Source organism: Mizuhopecten yessoensis, unplaced genomic scaffold, assembly GCF_002113885.1.
Source record: "Mizuhopecten yessoensis strain PY_sf001 unplaced genomic scaffold, ASM211388v2 scaffold4033, whole genome shotgun sequence".
NCBI lineage: Eukaryota > Metazoa > Mollusca > Bivalvia > Pectinida > Pectinidae > Mizuhopecten > Mizuhopecten yessoensis.
The window spans coordinates 1,308,584-1,335,768 of record NW_018405342.1 but is presented as its reverse complement, the minus strand read 5'-3'; the positions used below and the strand labels follow the sequence as shown (position 1 = coordinate 1,335,768).

Sequence of the window (27,185 nt, the reverse complement as noted above, 5' to 3'; positions counted from 1 at the left end):
CCCCTCCCCTTCCCCCTCCCCTCCGCGTCCCCCTTGTATGAAATGATACGTTTAGAAAATTATAGGTTATGTGTTATAGTGGAAAACAATGATTTTATGTGCTCAGAAAGTAAAGAAATAAAAAACAACTTAATTTTCGTCGATTTATTAAAATCTCTTGTGTGATTTATATTTTCAATATATTAGTATATTATACATTTAATTGTTTATGAACAAATGGTTTTTGGTTTGATTTTTTTAGAGAATAATTTGACTTTAATTTCCAACAGAAAATGTACCTGAATGAGAAATTAAGGTTATTTCCTTCGCCTTTTATCGATGTTTTGACACGCTTAGCTGATCAATCTAAAATTGTAAATCAGACTTGTAGTATATGATAATCATGTATTACCCGATAAACGAATAACCTATCAGCTGTATATCTATGATATAAATGCATATATAGCGTCGTTCGATTGCTGTGTAGGTAAAGGTTATTGCATGGTTTTCGAGTAACAAGGGATTTATTACACCCGAGCGAAGCGAGGGTGTAATAAGTCCTGAGTGACGAGAAATCATGCAATAACTGGCTTACTGCATGCTTCCCAACTCGAACAAAACAGAAAAGTTGAGTAAAAAATGTTCACCTGGACAATCTTTTTACCTACCCTACACTGCAGATAATTTACATGTACCTGTGTGAGTGAGTACGTACTAATCATAACCAGGTGCATGTAAGATTCTCAATAGCCCAGTCTGAGTGTATCCTTCATAATGGATACAAGTGTTTTTGGATTACTATCCAGCTCCAGTGTCAGGGAAGGTAAGGAGTGTCTGTTCAACAATTAGAACAAAATACGGGAAGCAATGTTGAATTTCTGACTACATTTTCAGTTTAATTTTCAAGATGTGGCAAAGGTACAGGATATTGAAACCATTTTCATACATACAATGTAAGGGTTTAACAATCCCTAAGGAATTCCAGTTCTTTCAATGAATGGTATATTTGAATGTGCAATTTTGTATAAAGGAACAGCTCCTAAAGATTATAAACTTTTATAAACTTTTCCAGGAAATGCTTATCCTCTCATGTGATAAGGAAATCTTTTTATGTTTTTCAATCATGAAATTACCATTTTTAACTTTCATTTTTCCCCCTTATTTTAAAATGTGTCAACTAAGTTTATCCTTTCCACTGTATTAACATCATCGTTACTCACTGATTGATTATCTCCCCTTTCTTACAGCATTTGTGACCACAGTCCACTGGGCACACACCCTTTCATGGTCATGTAATCATGATTGGCCATGAAAGGGGATCATGTGTGCAGTTGACTGTGGTAGCAAGTGATTTATTGCCCACACTTTTCCATTGTGAGAGGTGGGAAGTATGCAGTAAGAGTGGTTATGTACATTATACATATACGGCAGCTACACTTTATACACATATACGGTGGTAGTATATCAGCTCCGGTGGCACAATCGGTTAGCGCGCCGTACTTATAGACAGTACCTTCCCCGTGCTCGACACGGGACGAGGAATGCGGAGGTTGTGAGTTCGATCCTCACCCGGAGCAGTGCTATTTTTATTGATATTTTTACTAATTGTGATCGTTGCATCAGATGTCGAAATAGTACGGCGAAAAGTATTAAAATAGACAATTTCCCCATTTGCTATCTTGTCTCGAACAAAGAAGAGTTCTGTTGTTTTCTGTATTTTTCTGAATTGTCAATGTCTACTGGTTTATACGTCACTGAAAAAAGAATTTGTGAAATTCGTAAGAAACAAATCCCTGCATCAGGGATTTATCATGAAGCCGGTCGTTTATGAAATATGCTAGCGTTCATCCTATGTATATGCTATGATAATATTTAATTGAAACATTATTTGAGACAGTAAATATGTTTATGAAGGGATACGCGTTTTTCTTTGTATAACCATGGAGCATATAACATACATTTAAGAAAATATAGCTTTTGAAAGCATGTAAGAAAATTGAAAATATATCCGGCAGTATTATATCTGCTCCGGTGGCACAATCGGTTAGCGCGCCGTACTTATAGACAGTACCTTCCCTGTGCTAGACACAGGACGAGGAATGCGGAGGTTGTGAGTTCGATCCTCACCCGGAGCAGTGCTATTTTTATAAATATTTCTTTTTATTATATCAAACGCCGAATTAGTGCAGTGAGGTGTAATAAAATTGACAGTCCTATCTCGGCATTTAATCCGGAACTCTTAAGGAAGCCAATGCTGTGTGATATTTATACTTGTTGAAAGCGGACATTATGGTGCGTTTTAAAGAAAGCTTCAATGATATGATACGGTCTGCTGCGTCATCAAGCTGCTACGGTGTTAAAACATGCAGGTTGATTTCAAAGCTAGTTTTAAATTATTGGATTTTATATTGTTTTAGTGACTATACGATATGTATCATTGACAGAAGTTTCAATATGAAAAAAAACTATAGATTGTTAATAGTAATGTTACAGCGTATGTTTATATTATATACAGGTTACTGAGACATGTAAGGGTACATTCAATACAAAAATAATCTATAAGATCTGTATATTGTACATTTTATCTTATTCATGTTTCCTTTGAATCATCTAAATTTACAGGCATCAATATTTTCTACTGTACAGTCATTTGTATATTTCATCATTATTGCTTTAAGGGAGAAGGCGAACTTTAAGTTTATTTTTGTGTCTAATCCCTTTTGTATTTTTGCAAATAAAATATGTTTAAATAAAATGGAATCTCCAACAAAGGAGAGTTCTGTTTTTTCTTGTTTTCTTCTTCTTCTGAATTTGATATTGCCTGCCAATTTATCATAGTAAATGTTTCAGAGATGTTGAATAACTCATACCAGGAAGGAGGAATTTCTTTTTCTCACCACCGGTTATAGCTTCTTCCACAAAATACGCTCATCTTGATTATCAATTATTGTTTTTTCTAAACAATAGTTTGCCTTGGAACAATTTCAACTAACGGCCATTTTTGGAATCTTGTCTGACCCAAGTGTCCGTCTTTTTTTATCTGTTTTCCTTGAACTTGATAGATTCCTTGTATGTCTTTGCTGGGATTTTTAGTTGTCTTTCGTTTGTGGATACAATTAATTTATACAATGCGCCTGTTGCTAAAATCTCAAACGTTTGATTTATTTTTTATTACCTTTGTAAGCAGTTTCAGTTTAACTTTTGTTAAATATCAATGCAGGAATAATCCTTCAATTTGTCTATGTTTAATTTGTTGGTTTGGTTTTTGTTCCGGGGTTATATAAAGACGAGTGCCCTCGGAGACACCACCGGAAAGAGAGAGTAGACAGGTGAAAAAACGAAAGGATAAGCAGGAAAGAAACGAAAAGAAATGATTCTGCCTATTGTAATCAGTTTCTTTACAGTATTTCAGATCAAAAGTATAGGTGACAGAATGTACCTATTGCGTGTCACGGTCGGTGATTTTTTTCGTGTGGAGAATGTTTTTTTTCCTTGCAAGGGAAATCAGTAAAGTACTTCAATACATATGTGTTTGAAAGTAATCCTGGGGTAAAAACAAAGTTCACTCGCCTAGAGCTAAGCACCTATATCCGGACTTTTCTTAACATGAGGAAATGGTCTTTTGTGTGAACTGTTGAGTCATTTAGTAAGTTCATCCAATTTTCTCGATTTAAGTAATATTGATTCATTTATTTGATAATGAAATGTTACTTTTGTCGCGCATATAAACACACGACCGATGATAGATTTACGAACACAAAATTTCCAATTACTCTTTATTGGCCTTTTGACTAAAACCCATTAAAAACACACATTGAAATTCTATAATATTTTATTTCTAATCCACTATATGTTTATAAAATCATTTGGCTAAACTTTCTTTTCCTAATACATTGTATAATAACACGTTTATGATAGGGGGATGTTTTCATTTTTCAATAGTGCTGCATATATATAAACATACCAAACACGGAATTGTTCGGTAAGGGTTAAATAAGTACACGACAAGACAAGTCCTTTTTGTCTGTTTGTAAATTTTAAAACATTCTTCTTCGACTTTTAAGACCATTGATAGGGCTCTAAGCCCTCTCACGGCGAGCGATAAAGGAATAGATACAATTCACTTCACAGCGATAATGGTGGGGACCTCAGGGTAGGGTCATCCAAGTCGGAATGTTAACATCACTGAGGGCAACAGGCGAAGATCTGCTGGTTTTATGTAAATACGACGTTTCGCCTCGTGAGCGCGTCGCGACAAAGCTAGCTGCTCAACAGGTGGTATACGGAATCCTACAGGTAATCACATGTGAAAAATTCGTTCAGATAAGATTTAAATTGAAAAAAAGGGTTCCATCTGGTTACCGGGCCTTATTCACTAATCATGACCGACGATATTACAGAACAAAACCCCTTACAGTCGTAAGTATGTGCTATCTAAAAAGGTCAGGTCAGAATTTTTGTAACAGTACCCAGGTTCCGAGTCAACCGGCCGCGTGCCTTTGCAAGCTGGTTCTTCTCGCGGCTGTCACACAACGTAGAGGCATTCAATTTGTGTTGTCAGATTACAACCGAATAGTCAATAATTTAATATTTGGTAGTATTGTCCAAACAATACAAACGTTTAACGTCCGTCTCCTATTTTGATTCCAAGAATGTAATTTTCACGTCTTGATGTACTTGACAAACATCGCAATTGAAGTCGCCCAAACTCAATATTAATTATTGTGGCCGATAAATATTTGTGTATATTTTGAGCTTCAGGACCTTCTCCTTCAGTTTGTGAATTGCTTTTTGTAAAGAAAGCATGTATTTTTCCTAATCAGACCCCCACCCCCGTCCAAGAAAAAATCCAAAACATTGATCTCAATATTTCGAAGTAATTGTTTCCTTGTTCGTTACCCTGATACGTTACCGTTATCTCTTGCGTATACAGACAAGGACCTCCCCAATCGGGTGTCTTCCGGTGATCGCCTTCATTCATATAGAGATTTTGATTTAAATGTCCAGTTAAGTCGAGTTCTTGCCTTCTCCTTCAAGTATTTTCACGTATGCATTCGTATCAGTTTACTACGAAATAACCATAACCATGGAATATAACGGATGTCGAACAACAAGATGTCTGCCCGTTGACATTCTGATGGTCATGTTTCTTCATTAGGTTTTTTAGACAATTCTCAAACTTCTAATGAAGATTAATTGCCTAAACCTCCGATCATGGAACAGTCCTTAGAGATATCGCATGTTAGGTAACGAGTGTGTGTATGCAAGTAACCATCAGTTTAATCCTGATAAAAACAAGGACGTAATATTCAAGTTTTGTATTGAAATCTAAATTGTTTCACGATACGGTGTCCTGGGCCCTGTATTAATGAAAATGTTCTCATGCTCAAGGTCAGATTCTGTGCTAAAACAGTATTTCTTGCTCCAGTGAATTACTGATAATAAAAAACTAATTCATTAAAATTTCATTGGCGAGTCGGAAGAATTTTTGAGAGAATGAAAACCAAATACCGTTTTCCATGTACTTGTACATGAGACCGGTTCCAGGTCTTTCTGACTGCTGCCTCTTTTGTCAACAAACCATGTTCTGACAGCACAACAAACAATCCAATTCATTTAATTGATTTTTTAATTTTTCGCAAATCAATATCACAGAAGGTTGAAAATAAAATAAATACTTCGAGACGTTGATAATGTTATGTCCTATCTATGGTTACATGTGAACTGTACATGTGAACTAAATTAAATTAACTAAACAAAAATAATTTACAGATACAAAGGAAGCAATAAAAGGAAACGTTTCTTACTTAGATGAAAATGCTTAAAAACTAATATCATCAAAATAAATTAAGACACAAATTCATTTGGAATAACGTCAAGATAGAACTAAAAATCATTAAAAAATAAATTACTACTATCAACAAACATGTATTTTGACAATAAATGCATCTTTCCTAGAAATGCAGAAACGCTAAGGACTACGAACTATCAAAATAAATATCTATCAAAATGTTGAGCATTTAAACCGCGTAACTTAAAAACCTGCAGGTGGGAAACATCTAAAAATAAATACACAGATTGTCCATTATTTGCCGTTAAAAATTCACTTTTGGCAACACTGAAGGAACATGGCGTTACAATCACGTGATAGAATCGTTTCGTGTTCACCGTTGTAGCGAGAAACCTTCCTTATTCGGCGCTGTGGATAAGACTTCGGGAATTGTGTAATCATGCCTCTTTAGAAACGTGGTACGAACTTCCGGTTTGGGGTCGATAAGAACGAACTATCGCCGAGAAACAGCATGTATTCAATCTGAAAAGACAAAAGACAACGACATATTAAACTTCCGGTCACACGACACAGGGCTTTTTTTCAGTTTCGTTCTCAGTTTCATCTTCTGATAGGTATAAATGGTATACGGTTTTTTTGGCATATTGCGAAAATACACATTTAATGACATTATTAGTAAGCATTGATCAACTGTTACAAAAACGTACATCTTGAGACTGGTTTAAAAGATGCTGGAAAATTGGATTTTACAATAAAAAATATGTCTATTGTAATTTGGAACTTGTCTTACCTCTTGCTTAGAAGTCCTATTAGTAAAATGTGACGTCACTAACGTCTTCGGCGCCTGCGCCTTTATGTCAAGTCACGCGCAAGGAGTAGTCATCCGTGGCTTGAAGGATATGGAGACAGCATCATTTTTATATCACAGAATGCTTTAGCACTTATTTGTTGTAAAGTTTAAAAAGTTTATTTCATCTGGCCAAGGAGGGCATCCTTTGGTTCGATATAATGATTGTTGATATAGATGTTTGGGCTGCCCATTGTAATCGGTCCGTCGTCCTCGTAAACAGGGGTCAAAGACGTCTGGCAACCCATCAGTATATCCGGGGACGCTGTAACCAAGGTATCGCGGTATTTGTAGCTTCCTGGCGATGCTTGTTGAGATACCGTGATGTACTCTGTAAAACATAAAAATTGATACATTTAGGTTTTATTATGACTCACTTTATTTTGTTTTTTACATGTCTATGTAGATATCACATTTTGCCGGAGGGCTTTTACTTCGTTGTGGTATAACTGTAAATAAACGTGGAAAATTGATTTAATCATAGCTGCTAAAATACACTTTTATACCTACGCTCTCTCGTACATTAGCGAGCATTCGAGGAATTTTAAATGTCGAAACGAGAGATAAAAATGGTATCTATAGTTTATTTTACTTCAGGAATGTGGTCTTCCAATTTTCTGAATATTTTATTCGTAATTTAAACAGAATTTTAGGAATTTACGTGTTTGTTTTCTCTTTTCTTACATCCCAATTATCTATGTAAAGTACTTACTATTGAAGATGACAAAACATACTTGGTAATTTTGCTAAACAGAGAGTCTCATATTTTTCAAACTATTGTACTGCCGTTAGATTTAATCCTTGAAAATATGTCAAATGTTCAGTCAAACCGGAATTTTGTATTTAAACCCCACAAGAATGTTGCATGTATTCTCAGAATGGAGACTTATTGGTTCGGCTGCGCTGAACAATGCCTATTATGTTTGTTTAACCTGTGGACAAAACAGGTGAAAAACACAGGTAAGGCGATTCCTCTGTGTAATTAGGAGCCGAGTTGATGGCCGAATCACACAACCAATTGTTAACAATTAGACCGATATATTACATGGATTAATTGCAATTCGAGGCGATCAGTCTGTCTATGGCCTTGTATATATCTGTCTATACTTTTATTAACATCTGTAAATATCACAATTATTCTGATTAACTATTCGGCTTCACCTCAAACCGGATAGACAAGTGCCACACGTGTTCAGCGACTAGGTGATATTTTGACAAATAATTTGACCTTGAAAGTTGCACTTTACTCGGAAAAAATGAAGTTGCACAATTGAAGAACATTTTATTTTCTTTAAAACAGCAAGTTATGTTTCTAATGAATTACTAGCTTTGCAGCATATGGGTGGGAACCCCCTCTCCGCTCCTAGTTTTACGAGAAGTGGGAACATAAAATGTAGTAATTATACTCCTTAGATAAATTATTGCTGAAAGCCATCCTCCCAATTTTTTACACAATAAATCTATCCAAATTATTTAAACATCGGCGTTATCTTACGATAATCTCTTCAAGTCCGACCGTTATCCACTTAAAATCTTAAAAATACAATAACTACGTTTTTATCTCGAAACAAAAGACGCAGGTGTCGACTCGGGAAGGAAAGAAAATATACTTTTTATACCAATAGAAGTTATTATGAGCCGTTGTTGATGCTTTGACGTTAAAATTTACGGTTTTAGAAACGGAAAGTTTAGATAAGATCGACAGACGTATCAAATATCCCGACCTTATCACATTACACAGGTAGGTTTTGTCAAATTTACCTGTGAGCGACGTCATATAAGGTGTGTCAGTTTTATACAGGCTCATAAATGCCACAATACAGCTGATATAGTCAGCTTTACGTTTATGAAAATAGTGACATGTATCTATAAATAAGCATTACAATTATTGAATTTAATTGTAACCGAATGCCAGTTTATTTTTAATGAAAAGAGCCATTTCATTTAAACGGACCATGAAACATAGGTATATAACATTCTTTTGATATTTATATTTTTTTACATGGTGTTGTATGAATAGTCATAAAACCTATAATAATTACCTGGTTCGTAAACGACTACTTTGTCGGAGGCCTTCTTGCAGACGAAACAGGCAAAGATAATGTAGAGGGCGATGATAAGGGAAATGAAACAAAGAATTCCCAGTAAAACCATCGAGATGAGGTACCATTCATCGCTGATCTCGAAAAAAGTGCCGCTGCCGTTGGCACGTGGGGAGATGGTAACCTCTGACCCTGGAGCAGACGACAGGCTGCTACTGTCTTTGGTAATCTGAACGAAGGCTCTGTTTATCGAGGATTTTCCCGATTCCTGATGGAAATGGAAAAAGTCTGTAAATGGACCACACTTGGTGTCATCGAAAAACCCACACGGCGTAAGTATGATGGTGTTGATTGGACATACAGCGCACGTGCGACAGTCATTAGACCATTCGTCGTAGTACAATCCATCTTCACACGGCGAGACATTTTTGCCATACACATACTCCACGGCACAGACGAAAATAGCACTGAGGGTGTAAAATTCCAACTTCATTGTGTAAAAATAGTGTAAAATCCCTGGAAAACTGGGGTCAATCACGAATCTGTAATGAAAGAAAAGTAAACATTGTTTTAATTTCTGAAACATCAAGTTGAGCATGCAAGTACAAATAAGATTTATCCCGTCGTTCAAAAAATACGAAATAGTAAGTTTTGAAAATAATGTCATGTTCGTTAACGAAAATTGTGAATTACACTGAAGCAATACTTACCACTGTCAATGAATCAGCAGACGCTATAGCACTGATGTCTTATGGATTGGTAGTCAGCTTTATAGTACTTCGGTGAACGTGTTCAGTCGAGGACGGCTACCCGAATGTCAAGTCCCCACACGTCTCGACGCTTATATCTACCTGGAACTAGGCCGGCAGTCATGACACGCCCACAGATACTGCCCGACCAATCAGACTGTCGCGTTCCTCGCAGGCAGATTATTCATGCGGCAAGGTCAACAGACGTTCTCATCGTAAACAGACGAGTGTTTTCATTGATAAAATAATAAAAACACGGCTTTGTTGAGTAGAGGTTATAAAAATGCTGAATCGAGTAAAAGTAAATTAAATAGCTGAGTGTCAAAATAAAGTCTTTTGACAAAACTGTTTGATAACTCTATCTAAAAACCACCGACTCAATTAAAACGCTTAGATAGTTAGTCAGAGAGGTACACAACAGGTGTCAAGCGACGGGCTGGGACAGGTAGCTCAATCCTTTGTTTGTGGGATAAAGTTATCCTTCGAAAACACTCGAATACGGAAACCATAGGAAACTTGTCTAGAGCTGTCGCCTCTTAAGACTATTCCTGTCTACTTTACGAAAACGGGAAGGGATAATCTTGTCCAATATAAACAACATACGATAGAGCTTTGCCACAAGTTTTCACAAGTTTTTATTTCACTCAGTCAATGGTATAAGAGAAGAGATTCTGATTGGGGGAGGGGGGTTATTCCTGAACCCTCTCAAATGCTCTATTTCCTGGTGTTTACATATAGTATTTACAAACCAATACAATGACATACACAATATTGTACATGTACATTAATAAAAGTAGTCTAACATACATAAATGCACTTTGATCTTACTTCATATTTTAATGATAGACATAATATTCTAATTCAGTTAGATGCAACAACACACATCATAACAATATAACATATTACTTTCAAATACATTATGATATAGCAAGTCACAAGTTAATATCACACATCGTAACCGTAGAGTTGTTTACAATGTTATATACTATATTGTAATATAGTAGAATGCCCTACACGATAAGTACTGATAAATACTGAACCCTTTCCCCGGATGCCACTGACCGTTGCAGACAACTTACGTTGGTGCTCAAACGGAGAAAATAGTAATAATTTTTTATTAATATATATTTTAAAGATGCTTGTTGATGTTATATAAATGACATGAAGACTTCCATCGTTATCATGCAATACAGCTATATCATTGGTCAAATTCAGCTAATTTACAAAAAAATGACGTTAATGGTAAAAATTATATTCAGTTCTACAATTAAATGAATCTTAATTACTACCCCGATGATTTCTTTTATCATACATGTGATGACTTAAGTAGACATTCTTGTGAGATATTCTCTTATTCCTATATACTGATAGGGAGATTGAGTTTTTGGTGGGGAATTTTTTTTTCCACATTTAGAATTTTGAATTGTGGCTTTATTTTTTAATTGAAAAATATTAATAAATTAATGCCATTTCCTAAACTTATCACCGATCCAATTTCCTTTTCACAGAAGACACTCACTTTGCCTATAGACACATTTTCGCCAAAAAACAGTAATTTGTATCAAAAGATTCAATTGTAGGGGATCCTGATTCTTCACAGGTAGATTAAAGTCTTAAAGGTAAAACATCAGGAAACACAGGGACCTGATAATTTGTTACAGCTATATCTGGACCGAAACTGCGAGTATTCAGAGTAACTTTACACTTACTTGTGAGGGTGTGTGTGTGTTAGATAATTTTTATAATTTAAGATAGATTTGTTATAAAGAAAGACAGATATTCATGTGTCTGTATCGTCTTCTCAGTGGTATTAAAATCGACATCACTCGATGCTTCACCAGTGAGGGATATTTTTGTTCAAATGAATTAATCCGTAATCTTTAACCGACTAGTTCCTGTGTGCAGTTATCAACATGTGAGTCAAGAAGAGGATGTCTATTTAGATTTTATCGACAATTAAAATTAATAAAATCCTGATGAATGTCCGGAACGATTAACTTATTTCTTGTTTAAAATTCTGGCTACTAATTCTCAATAGATGTGTTTTTGGGAATAACATATGAAATGCTCACGTTAATTAGCTGGTGCGTTGGTTTTTTCTTGCAGATTTCTAAAAATAAATTGCGCTTTTGTAATGTTAGATTAATAAATGTGACTATTAGAAACTGACATTTTTGGCCTGATAATAAAATGTATGCAGTTATCCACTTTTGGAGGGCGCAACTCGATACTTCACCAAAACAACAATCAATCTTGTAACAGTTATCTCCCTTCTTTCATCACCGCAATAACCCAACTCAGAAGCAACATGGTTGTGAGAAAAAACAATTTCCTAGGAAATGAATTACAAAAGGGCCCCTGCAAAGCCTTTAATAAACTAGGTGTTTTCGGGCATCAAAACAGGTATTTTCTCGGGTAACTTGTGTTGGAAAATGACGTCACCCGAAATTGAGTCTCCCCTTTTCAACATAAAACAGTCCATTTTTTTCAAACCCTTACATAATGTAAGAAAAAGGTTGTATTTTTTCACCGAGCAATATTACTGTAAGTATACACCCTACGATTCCCTAGAGAGATTATTTACGTGTAATAAATTATTTCATTTCATAATTGCTTCACATTTCTTGCAATTACATTTTAAAAATGTATTCCTTTTTAAAATTAAATCAATAATTTAAAATCTGCAAATATTCTTTCTACTTTTATCCAGCTGATACAAAGTCTCGTTATACGATATTTTAAATTTATTGAAAAATATCGTGTGACAATAAGCATTCAGTAATTTTATCGTCTTTTTTTGTACTTGATTTCATGCAACGTCATTAATTTCATTATGACCACGATTATGATCATAAAAAACGGAACGGTTATAAAAAAAACTATAACTGTAACAGTTTGGAGAGTTGACCTGTCACCTGTGAATAATTAGTTAGCTGTACCAGACAGGTAAGTGATGTTAGATGGGCTGTGAGGAGTATCTACCTGATGTCAGCTCGTGTCCCTCTCACACGTACCATACGTTTTCTAGACCTGTCAAAATCAGGACAGACGATCGACTTCGACAAGATATTGTTTTAATCCAATCAGACATAACCTAAGGGAGACATATCTTAAACTGTAACACGCTTTTACAAGAACTAGTTTTGATCAGAACTAACTAGACATAACCCAAGGGAAATCTACCTGCAATGTAAAGCTCTCTGTGACAAGATCTTGTTAAAATTAATAAAAAAACACTTTCAAAGTCTGTAGATTGACACGACAATGAGACACGGTATTGAGACGGATTGTTATCAAGTTTTTTAATATTTAATTGTTCATATTTATGAAGTTGAAAAAATTGCACGGGCAGACTGTGTTTCAACTTAACCTTACGATTCGTCATGAAATACGTTTTCTTTCTTTATAGAAATTTCAAGTGATATCAGACAAATCAGTGAAATAAAAATCAATTAAATTTGATATTATTCAATGAAATTAAAATTAATAAAATTGCATGATATTTAAATGAACATAGATGAAATTGCATGATATTCAATATAATAACAGATACATTATATTAAACATTGTTGAATGAAAATAAATATTTGAAATCAATATATTGAAATTGAAAAAAAATGAAATATAAAATAATTTTAGAAATGACTCTGAACGAATTGTCATTAAGTAAAAATAATATGTTAGTAAGATAGATAGATCTAATTAAGCTCAATAATTAGTTGTAACGGTAAACGAGTAGGTATTGAATTCGAGTATGGTTCTAAAATTAATTTTACATAATAAATTGGTAGGCATATGTCGTCGGCTCAGATAGCTTAGCCATATGGTTCCCTAATTGACGAGCATTATCAGCCCTAATGACTAAATCCTAACATAACATTTTCTTCTGCTAAAATAACAAAACATCGGATTTTGAGGAGTAGGTAGCTTATATTTGTCCAAGAATGTTATTACAGCCCGCTGTTGTGACTGACCGGTCTGACGTCAGGGGTGTCAATCCTCACACCTGTAGCCACCCCTATGTCAGAATTAACATTCGGACACTGGTCATCTGGTCATTTTATCACACTTTGGCCTGTTTGATCTCCTCCATACCATACCATGAGTTTAAATCTGTCATATGTTTTCTCTTACTTAATGAAAACCAAATTAACATTTAATTAGAAATTAGTCTCTAAATAATTACTCGTTCATTTGCAATCAGAGTCGGTATTTTATTAGTATTCATTTCAATTAATAACAGCAATGAAGAAACAAAAACACACGCGTTTTAATTAGGGGTTTGTGTAATCTTGGTAAATATATAAGATTTGCTTTTAAGAAGCGCTCTCGGTCACTATCGTGTATGTGATACGATTATATACAATTGTCACTCTCCTGTACATCATTACTCTGTTTAACCTGGTAATATGTATTAATATTGTGTTTTGTATCTTATAAGTCGTAAGGCTTACAGAATAAACTAGTTGAACTGATTTGACAGCAAACTATATATTTTTATTTTTCTGGAGATTCTCCAGAAAAATGTCGTCAATATCAATATTTGACAATTGAAAGTGGGATTCTAATTCAAACTTAATTTGAGCTTACACAACTCTTGGAACATGGTATGCATTACACTTAGTATCTCCAACGTCAGAATGATGACATATGTTAAAATAAATATACACGAATATCAACAATTGTATAGGCTTATTACATACTAACAATGATAAATGCAGTGAAATGTGGCGAATTGTACAATTTACTTGCTATTATATAGATAACAATATAATTGCGTTATATACAAATTGAGTGAGAATGATGATGATGATGATGATGATGATGATGATGATTGTGACAAATTATAAAACTAGGGTGTGTTGTGCGCATTTGTATAACTATGTATGCTTATATGTATTTATTATGCCATCTTTGTAACTAACATTTTGTAATTAACCTATAAGCTGTAAATCTTAAGGAATAAAAAGAAATGTAACTGACTCTCAAATTTGCCAAAGTTAAATATGACAGGTAGACATACTCTGTTATTTCCGATAAAAAAATCACGGATTCTGTTTTCTTTTTGCTCCGACTTAGGGTCAACTGAATGGGTTAAGGCAACGTGATATATTTTTTAATAAAGTTGTACTAACTCAACTTATCAAAATGTAATTCTACTGTTCTAAAATCCCCATATATATTTCCTCATTACGTGTCAGATTTATGCATAATAAACACGGACTTAGATAGCAATCTATTCTAATGCCGTGATTATAATATTTTTTTGAACATTTATTATATATCAAAATGAAGTCTCTGAAAAAAAAAGGAAGCACACAATACAAATAAAATAATTTAAGTCCTTTTTACATCAGTGGACAATGATTTCTTCTGTATATTTGTGCCATCTGGGAAATTAATCACAACAATATGGCGATAGAGATATCACAATTAGGATTTTATCTTGGTCAAATTACACATAATCGATCACTTATTCGTCAATATTTATCTAAAGAGACGTAAACATATTTCAGTAATGGATATTTTCTTTTGATATATCTGTATTACTTATGTTTCTTTCTCTAAGGACGGTAAATCATGAAGTTTTGTGCCGATAAGTCCAAACAGATAATCGCTTTTATCGAATATCCGACGCGTTCGGCCAATATGATGACGCAACGTCCTTATTGTCCGGGATTACAGCAAAGCGAGCCGCGACACGTGATTAAGATGTTGCGGTGTGTAGCCCCCAGGGAGACGTTCGGCCCCTATTGTTGCAATGATAGGATACGGTAAGGTCCCGGGGGCACGGATAAGCACATAAAAAACAACGTTTGGGTATAAATTACCCTCTCGCGTCTTCAATCTTAATCTGAAAGGGTTCGTTTGATGATATACTCAAATCTCTTGCTGAGCTTCAACAGGTGTATATTCAAGACAGGTAAACAAATAAAGGTATGACAATAAGGGTTCTAAGGGACCCCAGATGGGTTTGTTGTCCTAGCCATTACGCCGGCCCCTTTTCGCGGACCTTTTTATCTCCCGACTAGTGAAGATGTATAAATAAAACGAGCATAACTGTAGAAATAAACATACAGGGGTTATGTAATGTAATCTATGAATGGCAGTTCTGGTGTGAAGTGTGACATCATACTTGTAGGTTACGATCCCGAGTAGAATGTCACAGGTGTTACGTTTGTAAGTAAAGGTATGTAACGGTTACCTTTACCTGCGCAATCACTCTTGTAAGCTTTTCTGAAATTTCCATCGGGGATATTATGTGTTATAGGAATAAAAAGCATCAATGAAATGTATGCATGTACACTCTTGTGGAAAACAACACTTTGACATCTTTTGACTTGTTCCTTTGGATGAATTCATCAGATCTTAGAAAATAAGAATAGTTTAATCACTTGTTGAAAGATGCTCAATTTAGGGTAAAAAATCGTGAATCGTCATCGAGACATTTGGTAAGTATGGGGAAATTCCTATCCAAAATCCGCGTGGAGCCTCATACCATTTGTATACTGCATTGATATGTTCTATGCACAGCGACATTGCAGACTTAACTTTTAAAGAGTCTAGAGAGCCATTAACTTTAAGTTTATTTTAGTGACTTTTAATCATTTGATGCATTTAGATATAAAAAATTATCAAAAAACAGTTAAATATACTATTAGTCCTAGCTTCTATATGTTTAGAATGCACCACGACCCATTCTTTGCAAGAATGAAAATGAAAATGAAAATTTTGTTTAAAAAGCCGATACATGCTAAATTTGAATTTTACTTTTTTGGAAAAATGCATAGTTTGGACGAAAATAGTAAGTTATTTCTATACAGTAAAATAAAAAAAAGTATGCAGAGGAACATTACCTATCCTTACCCAACATTGAATATAGAAAATTGATGGCAAAGCTGAGACTAAGCAACCACAATTTAGAAATTGAGGCTGGTAGATCTAAAAAGATTCCTCGACAATCCCGACTATGTAAATTCTGCAATACTGTAGAAGATGAATTACATTTTATATTTAAATGCAAAATAAATTTAAATATCAGGACTACGTTTCTCCAAAAAATTAAAATTTACCCATAATTGCCTGATCTACAAAATTTAATATTATTATTGTCATCTTAAGGACCCACAGCTTTTGCAGGAAATAAGCCTCTTTATTAAAAAGTCATTTGAACCGAGGAAGGCAGGCTTGCAGAATACTTAAGTATGTAGTTTTTGCTGTCCATTATATAGTATCAATGTTTGTTTGATGTTTGCAGCTCGATCCTTGTAAATTGGATGTAAAAGAATGCTGTCTAACATTAACCCATGAGGTAAAATACTAATTCACGTTTATAAACATTATTGCATTCGTCTATTTATTTTACGTTTCTCTTTCTCGATAGGCATCTGTACCCTACTTATACTCCAGCGTTATCAGTATAGCTAACAGGCAATATTGGCCCAAGACAATACGGGTCTCAGGTTTATAGATTGGAATTTCATTCATCTTGAACTAAAATCTGTACATGGATAACATCATCAATATAGACGCTCAGTATCGTTATAAATATCGGATTATGAGGACAGAGCCTTTTATCGGCAAAGAGGGCCGCGACTTGTGGAGTTTAAGGGGATTAAGGGGGATCAAATCTGTCTATCGCTTCATAAATATCTCCTTTTGATTAATTTGCCGATCCTTGAATCTGAAATATTTCTAGTATATAACCTATCAGTGCTTTGTGTCTGTCGGCCGCATATGTATGTTTAGCATATCTAAGTAATCCCCAGCATTGTCCCTCGCGGATTTTCGCGAACTTCGACCTTTGAACCCCCCCCCCTACATACAGGCACACGACCGTTGAGTTTGTATTTTCACAATGGTGCTGTTGTCCTCTGTGAAAGGTTAAATAGGTCATTTAGTCTATTTTCTGGATGGGGAATTTAAAAAATAAAATGATCTCTGCCTGGATGATTTAATGACGATTTGTCAGCTTGAACAATCTTAAAATGAATAAATAAAATAAAATAAATAAATCTCCGGGAAAACATTTTCACAAATGTACATTTTCGTCTTGACGGGTCATGTTGACTTATCATTACGAAATATACATATGTAAATGATTTGAATATGTATGATCTTGAAGAAAATTGTTTATTGGTGTCGTTAGTATGCTAACAAGACGGAGACCTATACTCTGCCCTGTCTAGGACACACACGACTTTCCTGTCTTTGAAATGATTTGATTTATACGAAAGAATAAATCTGACTTATAATAGAACCAAGGTCGACAGTTGTATTAACTACCTTTAATTATAGACTCGCGTGTTCCGTTGCTAGCACGAGAGACTCGAAAAGGACAAATTTTGGATTGTATCCAGAAAATGTTTTTTAACCACATACAATCAATTGCATTCATAAATAAGCTTCATTTATACAATTATTATTAAACAAAAATGCGACATAAAATGAATTGTCAGTATAGGCAGTGGTGTGATTGATGATTGAAAAAAGGAGAGAAAAAACAAAATGGACGGAGAGGGACACATAACTCAACCCCTAGAAACTTGAATTTTTGTAGGCCATTTTTGTAATGTTTCAGAAAAAACGAACCTTTAAAATGAAACATGAGGAAATCCCCTGAAAAGAGGAAGAATTTCATCCCTGAAAGGATTTTAAAATGAGGACATTGCATTAATATACAAGCATTCAGTGTTTACATAAAAATTGTCATTATCTTGTTTATTTACAGTCTGGGTTTATAGTAAACATTGAGGACTTTCTCAGTAACGAGGCCTTTATCAGAATACATGACAGTCTACTCTTTCGCCATTAATCAGAAGTCGGTAAATCCCCCCGTCATATTTTATTTGACAGAGCAAAGACGGGCGGACTAAAACTTCAATTTGATGAGATCCATAGTAATCAAATACTACTGGCCTCTACCTCCCGTATCCCGTACAAAGATCCCTCAACTTTATGTCATAAAATTTGTTAATTTCGCGAAAAATGTATTAATAATAAACATATCAAACATATCAAACATATTACCGACAGATACTTGTGCCGGGGTTTATAATTCACCTCGGTGGGCAACATTCAAGAATATCACCTTCATTTATGTTTTGAAGGGGGGAAAAGGAAATTTGGAAATTCACTCTGAGTCAAGCTGATCAGTATAAGACAGAATGGTGTCGCCTCTGCTTTATTATCGTACATTGAAGATTGATTGGAGAAATAAACAATAAATATTTGACACTTTGATACCAAAGATAATTCATCACTGACTGTAAACGGTGGGAAGAGTCAAGAAGGGGCGGGTCTCGGTCACTGTGTGTACACAATCCCTCGGATGTCACATCGATCAATAGTGAAATACACATAGGGTGTATATTTCACTGGAATATCTAAACGTATTTGTTGTTTTGTAGTAAGAAACCTTCCCAGATAGCCATGTTTTCTATTCTACACTGAGGTATATATTAGACAGGCATTCTAAGGGTCGGTCCTAAATGATAATTACGATGGCAATGACGTTATTCTAATAACGTGACTGGTCAGTGTAGAGAATGCAATGATGTTTATATGCAGAGTTATTTTGCTCAGGTATAACCTTGATAAATTCAACTCATGAGACTAATTCAATATATTTTTTTACATAATTGAACTTAAATAACTATGTCTTCCAAGAATAGTGTGTGGATAAAATTGAGTAAAATTTGACGGTCGTTACAATTAAACAAAAATGAAATTTATCTCCAAAGATCACAAATCATTTCTTCTCCAGGGATGCTAGTCCGGATATAGTTTCGGACAGTAGCGGTGAAACGGAACCCACCACCAAGGAGACGTCAGAGGAACAATGTAGCTTCAGTAGTCATTCTGGATATAGGAGATCAGTATGATTCTCAGAAATATCCGGTAAATCCATATCCGACAGTGCCTGTTTACTGGAACCGGAAGTTGTATCGGAACCGGAAGTATCACAGGAACTTGAAGTTGTATCGGAATTGAACCCAGAAATACATGTACGTCATGGGGATATAGCATCTAGTCCTGAGGGGAGGTGTTCTACACGAATCCGTAGACCTCCCAACAGATAGGGTTAATGGGCTGATACAAAGAGACGACAGTAAAGAGTTCTTGCTAGACCAGCGAGCATTGCTATCGCTGTGATTATAACAAATTGTAGCTTATCCTAGTTTTATTGAAACATATTGCACCGGCTGTATGCTCCCCAGGGAGTTGAGTGGAGAAAGATATTGGCTGGTTGCAAAGGCCCTATAACCACAGATAATAATTTGTTAACCGCTTTGAGACGACCTACTAACTAGATTGTGATAAAGCGGTAAATAAGAACCTGGAATTATTATCAGTTATTATTATTATTCTTATATACCTGTCCTTGGTATTCTAGTTAGGTAGGGACCTCCCCAGCCACTAACAGCCTGATAATTTTTTTTAAAGTGATCGGATGTAGGCGGTTGAGGTAAAGGGACCTTCCCAAGCACCTAATCTACTGACTTATATCCTGTATCATTATAAAGCTACTTGCAAAAGTGGTAATAATTAGATTAGTGTTAGTGTTAAATTAGATTTGTGAGTTATTACCATATTTGATATGAATATACATGCTTACCGTATATTGTACTGTGTGTGGTGAGACGTGACTTCCGTACAAAGGTAGAATATTGTGTCTCAGCCCTGTAAAGGTCTGAATGTTAGTTATCATAAAAGTAAGTACGAGTTGGTTATAGAAATAATAAACTCTGTAACATCCTCTAGACTATTTACTTATAGGTTAAACATAACATTTCATATAGTTCAAAACAGAGTGTATGTTTTAGTTATGCAACACAATGTTGCTAGCACAATGATGTTTTTTTCATTCAATTCATTCTTACTAATTAAAAGTTTAGCGTATGAAGGTACAGACCATACCTGGAGACATTTTATCAAAGAGGGGAAATATATACCTACAGCGGGCCTCAGCACAGGTAGCGGTGCCTGTGCCGTGACGTGCACGTTTCCCTCTACTAACACGTGCACCTAATCCATTTTCCGCCACCCCTGGCCAGTTGGGACTCTGTCACTGGCTGCAGAGGTGAACAGACGGAGTCCTGCTGCTTTCCCCTACAGGGCTTCCTGGTAAGTTCATCGTTTAATATTTCTAGGTGAAACTTTGTGAAGTATGAATGTTTTTAACTGTGGTCTTTGGACCAAATTGGAACAACAGTGCTACGTTTAAAACACGGTCTAAGGGAAACAACTCTCGCAAACGAATCGCCTTTTTGTGGAATAAAATGTGTACCGAAACAGGGTTATCCGTATGAATTAAAGGACAATTTGGTACAGACCTCATAGGCCTCTGATTTCGGAAGCAAATAGGGAAAAAATAGTGTTGTCATTTGGACTTTGCCAGTTAAAGTACACCGTATGTTACAATCATTTCTCAAAACATAAATTATGCCCGCACTCGCCCTTTATACATCATTATTTAAATTGTTTCCCATTCAGGTTAAAAACAAAGTGAAAATCCAAACTGCTCCTAAGACCTACAAAGTCAAAATTTGAAACGCCATCCTCTTCCGTTGGTGTTCTGGACAATGTAACTTTTTCGACAACGAGTATGCTCGAAAGTCCTACCGGGAAGTTTCTGTCTAATAAGTAATTGCATTGTTGGGGACTTTTTAAGGGCAACTGAAAAGACTACGGTAATTTAAATTGGATAGATATAGGGGACTGTATTGACATATATCTGGCCAGTGATCATTAATAACCAGCTTTTCAGAGTGTAGTATTTTATCTTTGCCCCGCATCGCCAAACCACTTCTATTGAACCGTAATGCTTAAGAGTCGGAATATTTGGTTGGCAGCTTAGTTTAGTTTAAACATATTTTATTGACAACATATTGACAAAGGGATTAGTCGGTAAGCTTTTCCAACTTATCAATTGACTTTTTGGCAGCTTGGAATGCAGCTCAACAAAGTCTGCAAACTTAAATGAAATTGACCTATTTTATTACCTCTTGTGTCGTTCAGCGTGTCGAGAGTCAGCAATTCTGGGCCATTTTATATGTGCGACTTCTGTGCAGCATAGATGTTGGAAATAGCCGCCAAGTAGATGCACCCAGAAATAATCACATATTTTAAGTTGATGGGCATGACGAAATAGATACGTTTATGTCTTTTGTGTCTTTCCTGCCAAGATATATTATTTTTATTGGTATTAAACATGTTCAGATTTAAATAAAAAAATCCAAAGGCCCTTTAGCCTTTTGCTACACCAATTGTTTTATGCTCTCCACATATTATGGCAGGTGGGCCATTCCAGTTTGACACAAACAGTGGAGGATGAATTCCTCACTCCACCAGTAGTGTGCATTTCTGAAGTCATGACGTCACCCCAAATAAGGCGCCAAAGACATTCAGGAATCCCATTGTGCGAATGATCTGGTACATTGAGGCGCCTCTGCTTACCATTTTTGAGTTCTAATTTGTAGACAATATAATACTGATTGATTGATTGATAGGTTTCACTTTCGCTTCACTACCGAGTAGTTCGGTTATCCATCAGACGAGCTGACAATACAATATAAGTATAACATGACTTTTTATACGCCTGTCAAAAGTTTGACGGACGGTATTATGGTATGGAGAGCTTCCATTCGTCGTCTGTCCATCCACACTTTGGTTTACGCAAGATGACTTGCTTGTATACTATACAAAGATTGAAGCTAAGATTTAACCTTGGCAATTTATCTGTGCACAGTAAATTGTGCCGCGATTGGTCAATTTTCTAACTTTAGTTTCCCCAACATGTCTTGCGTAAATATTACTCAAATTTTCTGAAACTTCGTGTGTTAATAATATTTAATTAGCGTAATCTGCTCTGATTGGTTGACAGTTTCTGAACAATAATTTTCTCAAATATGACTGGTAATACAGTGTAAATGTTGTTTCTTCTCCTTACATTTCAATTTTTCATACATATTTTACGTACGTCAGACAGGCATGGGACGGGTGTATATTGTTCTACCCTACATTACTCTTATAATGTCTCCCCTTCGAATGAAGGGAGACATATTGTAATATGAAAAGGCAAAGCCTAAAAAGAGCGTAGCTTTTGTTGATCTCTCATATTTTACTGATTCAGAATTAGATCTACTGCTTTCAGAATAAGATAAGATAAACTTTATTTAAAGTCGGCTAATCGAGGAATAACAATAAAACATGAGCTCTAATGAAACCTAAGACCGACATGACAATCAGGTGAATTTCGTTTACAGAAAGTTCGCATAACTAGAAGCGAGATCATGATTTTCTTTCTTTACCCTCTCAAAAGTTATTTTCTCCTGCTTAGTAATTCAGTACATTTAGAGTTGGCCTCGCCTTTTTTTGTGTGAAGCCTCAAAGTTGTAAATATTAGCTCAAAAAATTAATTCAGGGGTGGCCGAACTTGCCCCGGTCTCCCGTATGGAGACTTTTTGTATCATAGATGATAAGAAAAAATGTATTAACAATATAATCTTTGCAGTAATGACGCCGTTTTCTTCCAGTCAAAGCTAAAGTAGATATTTGTTCTTGTGCGTAACGTATATGATGTGTCGGGTGGCGCAGTGGATAGCGCGCTCGTCTTCACCAAAATGACCGGATTCAATCCCGGTTACCTGCCCGACCACGCGGGTTTTTTCCGGATACTCCGGCTTCCTCCCACATTAAGAACTAAATCCTCTGCGTGCTTCCGTCAGGTCACAAAATGAATGATTGAAATAAGTTGGGGAAAAACTGTTTTGTTATTGCTATAGAAAAACGTGCATATTACATATTTGACGATAAGTCTATAAAAGTAAATGTTAGTTAAAAAAATGAAATTAAAAAAAGAAAACATTGTAATACTTTAATGTAACTGAAATTGTCGTTATATCGATATATAGTCTGAATTCCTGTTCCATACTGAAACACCGGATTGAATTTCAAGTTTTGTAACTGTCACTGAGGCTTGACAGGTAATGATGCCAAATAAAATTAAACAGTTTCTGTCTGTAATTAGTTACACATCGGAATGCGTTGTGAAAAAGTGATACGTTGCTGAAAAATGGCGTTGAACTCGGGTTCGTTGTCTGGAAAATTATTGTTGATTTCGACATAAATGAATTATCCATTGTTTCTTTTATGAGTGGTGATGCATACATAAATTATGTAAAGACTATAACCAGACTTTCAAAAATGTGAATCATTTCGTTCAAATTCACAAAAAATCGAAATCAAAAGCTGATGAAATTTTAGACGACGAAAAATAAATGTACACGTTGACATATTGGTTTAATGCGGCTCTTTTTGAAAATATCTCTCGGTAGAAATTTAAACAGAACATGGTCGATGACAAAAGGGATCTTCAGAAAACATCCGCGTTTTTACTTTTTGTGCTTGTGGCAAAAACTGAAATTAAAAAGTCATGAAGCACCGACAAAGAGATTTCCGGTTATTATGCATCCTTCCGGAAATAACCGATGAAGGTCGATGGAGTGTGACGTGCTTGTGACGTCATAGTATGATAATCTCTGAACGACGTTTCATGCCTGCTAGTATACAAACTTATGTGATAGATTTTTTTCACTCAGAATGTATATTAGTTTTTACCTAAATAAATAAGTAATAAAACATGGGTATTGTTTTCACTATATGAAGATGTTCATGTATGGTTTGAAACACAATTGTCTTTGCTTCAAGGATACACTTCCTGTTTCCCCACTGGACGTCTACTTCCGGACGAAACAAGAAAATCCAGCAAAGCTGCTGGACACCATTTTGTTTTTATGAAAATGACTAACTAACAGTCCAACAACCTCGAGGTAACGGATCCTGCATACTTGAATTTATTTAATTATAATTATTTTATATATTGTTAATGGTGTTAATTTTGCATTTAGCACTATTGTCACTCAACATTTGTCATAAAGCACGCACATGTACATTTTTAAATGCACGTTTAAATGTCAACGCTTAGGTTATAACGTCATCTTCTAAGAAAGAGATGCAGCGATTATATTACAAATATTTCTATTGACCAAAATATCAACCGCGTTCTTGGTTAAAGCGTCAATCCCGGAATAATAGTTATTAATTTTCAAGACTATTACGAAGACATATTTTGCCACAAAGCTGGGTTTTTGGTTGTTATCACATATTCGTTTTATACAAGTGAAATGAATAATTCGTATTGAACGGGAAAACCATGACATTTTCTATTTCTAACTTTTTTTCACGTCACGCCACGGAAATATTGCTACATCAGAAAAGCGCGGGAATGTAAAGCGTATTTTTCGACACCAAGTTCTTACGACGTCACGCTTGACAACAATACAGAGCGCCATTTTGAATGTTTTGCTATCATCTGGTAAGATTTCCAGACAAAAACGATATAAATTGTGTAGTTATGTAAAAACAATAATGTATGCTGCAAAGGTAGATAACACAACCACTTATTCTGCCGTCGCTTCATCTAAACTTGAAGCTTACGCAGAGAATAGATGGACCGTTCAGTTTAGACCATAATAAGACGTCTTCACATGTGAAGATAAAATATTTCGTATATCTTTACTGCATTATGATATGTTTTTATCAAATGGAAAATACATGATATTTCAGTAGTAAACTATAATGATTACAGATACCGTAGAGTTTACTATCATATTTTTGAAGACAGTATGCGGCCTTAATTTCCCAGAAGGCTTTCACGCATGGGGTAGCAACGGAAGTGGACAAAGTGTTTACAGATCAAACCCCGGCGCCGCTTCGCGCCGCTTGGGGGTTTGAAAAATATTAAAGGCAAGGTGTAGAAAGGGGAAGCAACTCTGTTTACGCACGTATGTGTTACCATTACAGAGCTTCGCTCGGGCGCCTTCTTCGCCCTTCTTATTACTGGTTCTTCTTCTGGTTCTTCTAATCGCAACTTGTCCGGGCCATACATTTTAAACCGTTTAAGATATCTTGATGAAGCGTGAGGTATGCCTGCATCACACACATGTGTGCAGTGCACTGGAATTAGGTCACTGTGACCTTCACCTCAAGGTCAAAGGTCAAATAAGTGCAACATATCAGTAAATTGTTGTCCGGCCCGCAAATTTTAAACCAGTAAAGATATCTTGCTCAAACTTGAAGCATACCTGCATCATCCACAGAGGTTATGCAGTGCACTGGAATTAAGTCTCGTGCCCTAGTATATACAGAGTTATGGCCCGTTGTTTATTTTTGATACCGTTACGTAGTTTGTCCGAAGCCTAAGTTCCATGTTATTTCACCAACGTTGACCAAACATACCATACTTATGTATCTTGAGAAAACAGAATCTCTCCCACTGAAATCGGGTCTCGTGCCCCACTATATACAGAGTTATGGCCCTTTGTTTATTTTTTTATACCGAAGTTTGTCCACGGCATAACTTCCATGTTATTTCCTCACTATATAAACCAGATTGTAATCAGATGTGTGAAAATTCCTATTTTTATATACATGTACATGTGTCTATAGTACCATTACTGCCGAAACTTAACCAAAATTGTTAAGACAATTAAACATGAACCAGATTAATTTAAAAGTTTAATGGTTTAAAGTTTACACACCTTAATCTTGAGGTGACATTTCTATCCTTCCAAATATGCATACTGGCTTATAAGGGGAGACATATGTTTTTGTTTATAGAAACAAATTTCTAGTTGTATATGTGCATCCTCGTGTCCAACATCTTCACTACAATATAAATACCAATCTATTTCATTTCATAGACATAAGATGTCCCAACAACGGAATCTTCAAAAAGGAAAGTTCTACGCCCTCAAGATGGCGCAATCCGGGACTTTTCTGTGAAGCTCTGGGTGAAGGGGCGGACATGCATCTCCCATCAACTGGATCGAATGTAGTTGTGCTGGCAACAAAGAGGCCAACTCTACATACAGTACAAGAGTCACAGTATGTATCTTGAAACTCTGTTCACTCGCCAACATTTTTGAATGCATATGTTTTTTTTTCTTCCAAATACCCTTCCTGAATTTTAGCTCGCATGATTGCTCATCTGAGCTCAGTAGCGGATCCTAAGGGTTTTTTTGGGCTTCAAGAACCCCTCCCCACGTCCGTCGTGCGCAAACGTTTTACCTTTTTTTGGCTTCTCCGAAGCCACTGAACCAATTTCGATTCAATTTTGCATAAAGATACCAAAGCCAAAGGCAAACCAAAGATGTGAATCATCTGTATTTTATGGTAGAAAATTCCATACCCTGACTCACCCCGAGGGCCTGAGGACGGGACCAGAAGGGGCCAAATTGGCAAGAATTTCAACAGTCTTCTTTTCAAGACCCTGATTTGCTGGGATCAAATTATCTCCTTCTATGGAAGGGTCCTAAGTAGCTTTATCAAATTTGTTAATTTTGTTACCACCAGGTTCCCCATTGCCCCCCAGGGGAAGGATGAGAAAAAATATTGACTATAGTTTATATAGAAAAATATCACTTCTGGGTATATTTTTATTTATTTTCGGTTGTTCGTAATTCCAGCTTGGTTATATTTGTCATCATGTGAATTAATTTGATGATATGAAAATTCATACCCTGACTCACACCCAGGGCCAAAGGACGGAGCCAAAAAGGGACACATTGGCAAGAATTTCAACAATCTTCTTTTTAAGACCCATATTGGCTGGAAACCAAATCATCGTCATGAATGGAAAGGTCCTAAGGTGATTTATCAAATTTGTTAATTTTGTTACCCCAGGTCACCCATTGCCTCTAGGGGAATAGGGG

General features: G+C 35.6%; 1 protein-coding gene, 1 long non-coding RNA gene and 2 other non-coding genes across 4 annotated transcripts in view; 3 read left to right on the top strand and 1 right to left on the bottom strand.

The window, feature by feature from the left end:
* Positions 1 to 1,446: 1,446 nt before the first annotated feature.
* Positions 1,447 to 1,556, top strand: Trnai-uau. Its single transcript has 2 exons — positions 1,447 to 1,484; positions 1,521 to 1,556. It is a non-coding gene; the product is annotated as a tRNA-Ile (tRNA).
* A 448-nt stretch (positions 1,557 to 2,004) lies between these two features.
* On the top strand, positions 2,005 to 2,114 carry Trnai-uau. Its single transcript has 2 exons — positions 2,005 to 2,042; positions 2,079 to 2,114. It is a non-coding gene; the product is annotated as a tRNA-Ile (tRNA).
* A 3,476-nt stretch (positions 2,115 to 5,590) lies between these two features.
* LOC110448432 lies at positions 5,591 to 9,490 on the bottom strand. Its single transcript, XM_021494665.1, has 4 exons — positions 9,370 to 9,490; positions 8,660 to 9,201; positions 6,561 to 6,948; positions 5,591 to 6,292 (listed from the first exon to the last, which is right to left on the bottom strand). Exons 2-3 carry the CDS (start codon positions 9,150 to 9,152, stop codon positions 6,737 to 6,739), a joined length of 705 nt encoding a protein of 234 aa, XP_021350340.1. The 5' UTR covers positions 9,153 to 9,201; positions 9,370 to 9,490; the 3' UTR covers positions 5,591 to 6,292; positions 6,561 to 6,736.
* A 10,870-nt stretch (positions 9,491 to 20,360) lies between these two features.
* Positions 20,361 to 27,185, top strand: part of LOC110448401 — a 7,434-nt gene continuing 609 nt past the window's right edge. The window contains exons 1-2 of the long non-coding RNA XR_002462720.1: positions 20,361 to 20,535; positions 26,175 to 26,358. This is a non-coding gene — a long non-coding RNA (uncharacterized LOC110448401). The remainder of the gene's footprint in view (positions 20,536 to 26,174; positions 26,359 to 27,185) is intronic.

Bases quoted from the DNA above. Each gene is read 5' to 3' on its own strand.
- LOC110448432 (XM_021494665.1), bottom strand. From the start codon at position 9,152: ATGAAGTTGGAATTTTACACCCTCAGTGCTATTTTCGTCTGTGCCGTG. The intron at 6,949-8,659 runs GTAATTATTATA...TATGTTTTACAG, and splicing joins AGTAGTCGTTTACGAACCAG to AGTACATCACGGTATCTCAA.